Source organism: Limulus polyphemus, unplaced genomic scaffold (assembly GCF_000517525.1).
Source record: "Limulus polyphemus unplaced genomic scaffold, Limulus_polyphemus-2.1.2 Scaffold5390, whole genome shotgun sequence".
Lineage (NCBI taxonomy): Eukaryota > Metazoa > Arthropoda > Merostomata > Xiphosura > Limulidae > Limulus > Limulus polyphemus.
The window spans coordinates 21,688-28,725 of record NW_013671000.1 but is presented as its reverse complement, the minus strand read 5'-3'; the positions used below and the strand labels follow the sequence as shown (position 1 = coordinate 28,725).

At 30.3% G+C, this 7,038-nt stretch overlaps 1 protein-coding gene across 1 annotated transcript in view; it reads left to right on the top strand.

Moving 5' to 3' along the window:
* LOC106472508 (dedicator of cytokinesis protein 3-like) overlaps positions 1-7,038 on the top strand; it is a 58,729-nt gene that overhangs the window by 30,734 nt on the left and 20,957 nt on the right. The window contains 2 exon segments of the mRNA XM_013933164.2: positions 442-541; positions 723-913. Coding sequence (XP_013788618.2) covers positions 442-541; positions 723-913 — 291 coding nt within the window.

Genomic DNA, 7,038 nt, shown 5'->3' with positions numbered 1-7,038 from the left:
GAAGAATAGCGGACTGACTATATCACGTATTAAACACGTGAAGAATAGCCGACTGACTATATCACGTATTAAACACGTGAAGAATAGCGGACTGACTATATCACGTATTAAACATGTGAAAAATAGCGGACTGACTATATCAAGTATTAAACATGTGAAAAATAGCGGACTGACTATATCACGTATTAAACACGTGAAGAATAGCCGACTGACTATATCACGTATTAAACACGTGAAGAATAGCGGACTGACTATATCACGTATTAAACATGTGAAAAATAGCTGACTGACTATATGAAGTATTAAACATGTGAAAAATAGCCGACTGACTATATCAAGTATTAAACATGTGAAAAATAGCCGACTGACTATATCACGTATTAAACACGTGAAGAATAGCTTTGTTTTTCATGGTCTTTAAGTTTGAACGTTCTATTTGAGGAAGTGACAGCTGAAAGACTCAGAAGATTAAACACACATATAACATTTGGATTATTCGTGGTTGGCCGTGATGAGTCTGACATAATTGTGTCTTGTAGAAGTGAAGGGAAATATTTTTTAATTGAAAGCGTAAACTGCTAGCACGAGAATCAAGCGCACACATTATTGAGAATATTTTACTATTGGAAATTATGCATTATATTATAGTAGACTATTTCTCATCATGTACATTAGTTACTTGATCCCTGTCTTGATGAATATTAAATTGTTCATGTTTACAGGAGATCTCCTTGCTCTCCTTAAATGGAAAGCTCATCCTGAGAGAATTCAAGACACCTTGTGGAAGGTGATGAAACTAAATGGTGAGGAGATTGTCAAGTTTTTGCAGGATATCCTTGATGCACTGTTCTCCATGTTTTCTACCATTGACGGCAATGCAACAACTCACTCAGGCTTGGTATTCAAAGTCCTTGTAAGTTCACACAATATTTTGGCTTCATGCAAAGCTTTGTGCTGTTAGTCTTGATTGAGACATGCTTTCAACAATCATGTAGTTTTTAACCATACCTATTTTCAGATAAAGTAACAATAAAACAACAGGGGAATTATTGTGTATTTTTGAAATGTAAAATCACCTGACATGATACATACAGTCGTATTAAAATCTGAAAAATATCAGACAAGAAACTACATTGTCTATTATAGTTAATTACACAGGCCTGCAATGGTTTTATTGTCTTGAAATTTTTACATGTTCTACAGTAATGAGGATAAACCTTACAATTCAAAGCAGTTTTAACCTTTTTTCTTTAATTCTAAAACATGTTTCCACGTATACAACAAACCACAAACTGTTGGTTTTGTAGTGAAACATTTGTTAATATTTAGAGTCATACAAGAACTCTATATATTTTGTACTAGTATAATCAATCATATAAAGAGGAATTTTTTATTTTTAGAATTTCTTAATATTTGCAACCGTTTTATAAGTTTAATGTCTTAAAATATGAATACTCGATGAAATCATTCTCATAGATCGGTATTTCTCAAACTGGGGTCTGAGAGTCGTGTCCAAAATTTCATAAAAATATTTAAAAAATAATTTAGAGAATAAACAATATTTTTGTAAAATTAAATTTATATGAATTAAAATTAAAACAGGCTAGGCCTCTATGCATAGGGCTAAAGGTTGTCATTGTGAACAGATAAGTGGATTCTCTACATGTTAAAATTACTATGAGAAAATTGTGTTATACAATTGTCCCAAACAAATTTAACCATTATATTACAAAAGGTGTATAGAAGGCACCTTTGTTATTTTTAAAAATAAATTGGTCCAGGTGGATAAGGCGCTCGACTTGCAATCTCAGGGTAGCGGGTTCGAATCCCCATCACACCAAACATGCTCGCCCTTTCAGCCATGGGGGCGTTATTACATGACGGTCAATCCCACTATTCATTGGTAAAAGAGTAGCCCAAGAGTTGGCGGTGGGTGGTGATGACTAGCTGCCTTCCCTCTAGTCTTACACTGCTAAATTAGGGATGGCTAGCGCAGATAGCCCTCGTGTAGCTTTGCGCAAAATTAAAAAAAAACAAACAAACAAATGAATTGGATGTGTGCAAATTTCAGAAATATTCAAATACAAACATGTTTTAGTATTAAATTTACTGTTGAAGAACAAAGTCAATCCATTTTTGGATACTAAAATAGTTAATTCGGGAATGTTGTTTGAAAGTAAGTGTTACCGTAAATTAATATTTACTGGTTTATATTTTAATTTTGATAGCTATTTACCCCTATAGTTTATAAAGAATTTAATATGTATTTAACGTGATGGGCTCGTAATATAGTTATTTTTCTGTGTTTCATGAACAAGTTCTAGATATAAAGAATAAGTTTTCTTCTTTATTTGAGTGATAATACATATATGATTTTAGAATTAACAAATTTCCTTAAACTAAACAGATGGTTTATTGTGTTTTGCTATATACTAAAAACGTGCTTTAGAATTAGTAAAAAAATAAAATTTATTTAGAATCATAAGATTTATGCTCACTTTCAACTAAGAGATGTTGTTGAGTTGATATTTCATTTAATTACTCTAAATTTAAAGATGGTGTTCCTGAAATGCAGGGCTCTTATGTAAACTTATATGTCCGAGGTGTAACCATGGTTATGTGGGCTCTACAATTTATTGTTGACTTCAAAATATTTTATATAGTCGTTCAGCTGTTCTTCACATGTTTAATACTTCATATAGTCAGTCTACTACATATATGACAAGAGATAAAACTACTCTACTGACTGCTGTATGGTTCTTGTCTTTGGCTTAGAGTTCATTGTTTAGTCTAAGTTTTCTTGTGCTTGTATCTAGTGTGAAGATAGGACCAAGTTACAAGAACCAAAGGATTATCTTTCACTTCCTGTTGGACCAAAAGATGGAGTACCTTCTGTTCAGTCCTGTGGGTCAGCTTCTGCTGGAGCTACACAACCATACACTACCTCAGTTGTGGGACAACAGTTCACTCGTAGTCCAAGAGAAATACTTGAAATTAACACTTTGCTTTGCTCAACTAAACTCACGCAGAACGGTGAGTGATTGCAGTATGAACGTATAAGATAAGAATTCATACTGCCTGTGACTAGGCTCATGTAAAATTTGTAGAATGTTTATCTAATGGTTTGTATAAAAACTTTAAATAGAATTAAGTGGTTAATGTGCAATCTGAAAAATGTATATTTAGTAAGTAAACTTGTGAATTTATAGAGTTGCTAATTGTGAAATGAACTAATGTTCAATCTTTTCGAAATACACAAAATTAATTTTTTTTTTTATCTTACATTTCTCAATTGACATAATATGATACAGAATTGACTAATTAAATGATCCCATACATTAAAAAATATAATGTTTGTTATTCAAATACATTAAAAGTCATATACTTAATAATAATGAAATATGTATCTGTATACAACCAACCACAAGTACAACAGATAAAACAACATGCACAAATTAGCAATCATCATACACATCAACCATCGTAAAAAACGTTTCAAGTTAATCCTTGAGACAAACTCAGAGAACATTACTATACTGAAAAAAAAATCTTTCACAAAATTAACATTCTTACTGGTACCTTAGACACAATGGTAAACTGACTTTTTTTTTTCAATGTTCACAACCTTAGCATCATTCATAAGTACTTACAATGAGGTTATGACAATTGGATGCCAATCACTGTCATGGTTAGTAGCCTATATATTCACCTAGATTTAATTATCATCTTTAATTTCATATAACTAGATAATAATTATTACCATAACTACGCGATAACCGACAAATGCAGCTACGATAACATTTTAAAATACAAAGAAGTAGATAAAATCACTACCCAAAGTATACAATAATTGTTAGAAACTACAAAAAAACTTAAAAAATTTACCCGAAACAATCTGTATAATTTTTGATCAAATTAATTAAATTTTGTTTTGTTACAAATTATTTGCTAAAATGAATTATAAATTTTGCAGCAAGAGACAAAGAGAAGAAGCTTTTAGGATGCTCTTTTATCCCACTTATGGATGAACGTGGAGCAATTCTAAGTAACGGAAACCACGAACTGTATATATATAAGGTAAGTATAAGGTTTACACTTGTAAGTTTTTGTCTGAAACTCGTCGTTTACGTGTTTGTGCAGTTATATCTTACAGTTTTCACCGAACTTCAAACTGTTTAAAAATGTTCTGAAAATACATAGAAGTTGTTAAAAGTTCTATAAGGAAAAAAATAATTAATTGGTCAACTTTTTGGACAGATAGTTTGAAATATTCACTGCTTCATTCCTTTTCGTTTTACGTTAGATAATAAGTAATTATCAATTTATTGGTTGGTTTAAAGAGTGGATAATAAGTAATTATCTGTTTATTGGTTGATTTAGCTTAATAACATTTTGAAATATGTTTGTATTTGTGAGTTTAAACATTCCTGAAAGTAAGTTTATTTTTCAGCTTGCTATTCCAATAGAGAACTTTGACACTGCTCACTTACGGATAGAATACCGCCATTGCTCAAGTAAGTTTCTCCTACTTTTCTGAAGTTAAAGTATTTTATCAAGGCTTCTACGTCACAAGTTAAATTTTACATTAGGCCTCTACGTCACAGATTATATTATCAAGTTTACCTTTGGCGAAAAGAAAATAATTCTGTAATGTAATTCTGAGGAATGCTTTTAGAATCTTTTAACTGTATTTGTTTGTATCACACTTGCTTGTTGTGGAATTTGTTGTTTAGGAATCAGTTAAATAATTAACACTTCATAAAACATTATGTTAACCGTGTGTCGTAGTGCTTTTTTTGAAATGTAATTCCAAGAATATTATTCACATTTGTTAAAATAATTTTCTTTCATTTAGTTGGCTATATCAATTCATAACCACAATTTTTATGTATGTTACGTTTTTTAGTTTTCTATTTGGTATTCTGTGAAAACGAGAAAAATGTGGCTAGTTAAATTACTGTAGCTTGAGACTGAAGAACATTAGTTAAAATCATATCTGTCAGCACATAGTATTCATTGGGGGTTCTAGCACACCCGAACACCAAGGTGCAAGCTGAACTTGAGACACAAGGCAAGGGAGGAGGGAGTTGCCTTCCCATTCCACACTCCAAACAATTTGATTTTTACTTTGATAAATACAGAATAGCTCTAGATGAGTCCCACTTAGCACTTCCAAAAATACACCATGTGGCTTTAGCCCTAAATTAAAAGTATTTGTTTTTTTATGAGATTGCTGTAAAACAGCAAAAATTCTAGAGGAAAAAGAAATAGCTAGACGATTTTGATAATTCAAACTGTTTAAATTAGTACAAATGTAGAAGATATAGGTAGACGATTTTGATAGTTCAAACTGTTTAAATTAGTACAAATGTAGAAGAAATAGGTTGACGATTTTGGTAGTTCAAACTGTTTAAATTAGTACAAATGTAGAAGAAATAGGTAGGCGATTTTGATAGTTCAAACTGTTTAAATTAGTACAAATGTAGAAGTGGTAATATTTTAGGATTTAACACAAGAGGATTTTCTGCAAGTATATGGTACAATACATCGAGTCTGGGTTACTTATTCATTCACTTGTTCAGTTTTACAATAAAGATAATCCATCCTAAGCCTAAATTAGCTTGCTGAGGGGGGGAAGAGAAAATAATTTATTGCATACAGATATTTCACCACGTTCATTTGGATGACATATTGAGTTGGTGGTGGCCCTTACTTCTCAGAGCTTGAACTTTCATTAAGAAGGGAGTAATATGCAAAAAAAAAACTATCTTGTCAGCATTTTTCTAGACTTTGTGTAACAATTCAATAATTTAGGGCCGTATGTAGTTTTAAAATATTTAAATTTGGGTATTCAGCACATTAAATGGGTTTGCATTTGACTTAATATGAGCACAGAGTTCAGCAGTAGATTAAGAACAGCTTTTGGTTTAAAGTATGATATTTTGCTAGTAATTAAAAGCATAGTTAAAAAATTAATAATTCCATAAGCTTACAAAAAAATTTCTTATGACATGTATATTTTCTACCAAAAATGCAAATTTGGTACTTCACTAGAAAGGAGTTGTAGATATTTCCACTTTTGAAAGCACTAATAATAAACTGAAAGTATACGATAATTGTTAGAAACTACAAAAAAAATTAAAAATTTTTGCTTTGGTAGCATCAAATCATGATACATATTAAGTAACTGTTTTTTTTTATGCTACTAAATGTTAAGTATAGCCTTGGTAGCATCAAATCACTATACATATCTGTGTATCTTTTATAGTATGATTCTACATATTACATGGCTGTTTGGAAATATACAATAGTTCCCATGTAAATTCATCAGTAAACTTAGCTTTTTCACATTAAAAATTCATTATAAAATAAATAGTAGTTTAATTATTAGTGTAGTGGTTGGTTTAAAGAGTGGATAATAAGTAATTACCAGTTTATTGGTTGGTTTAAAAAGTGGATAATAAGTAATTACCAGTTTATTGGTTGGTTTAAAGAGTGGATAATAAGTAATTACCAGTTTATTGGTTGGTTTAAAAAGTTAGATAATAAGTAATTATCAAGTTTATTGGTTGGTTTAAAAATACTTAACATTTAGTATCATTAAAAAAACAGTTACTTAACATGTATAGTGATTTGATGCTACCAAAGCAATACTTAACATTTAGTATCATTAAAAAAAACAGTTACTTAATATGTATGGTGATTTGATGCTACCAAAGCTATACTTAACATTTAGTATCATTAAAAAAACAGTTACTTAATATGTATGGTGGTTTGATGCTACCAAAGCAATACTTAACATCTAGTATCATTAAAAAACAGTTACTTAATATGTATAGTGATTTGATGCTACCAAAGCTATACTTAACATTTAGTATCATTAAAAAAACATTTACTTGATATGTATAGTGATTTGATGCTACCAAAGCAATACTTAACATCTAGTATCATTAAAAAACAGTTACTTAATATGTATAGTGATTTGATGCTACCAAAGCTATACTTAACATTTAGTATCATTAAAAAAACATTTACTTG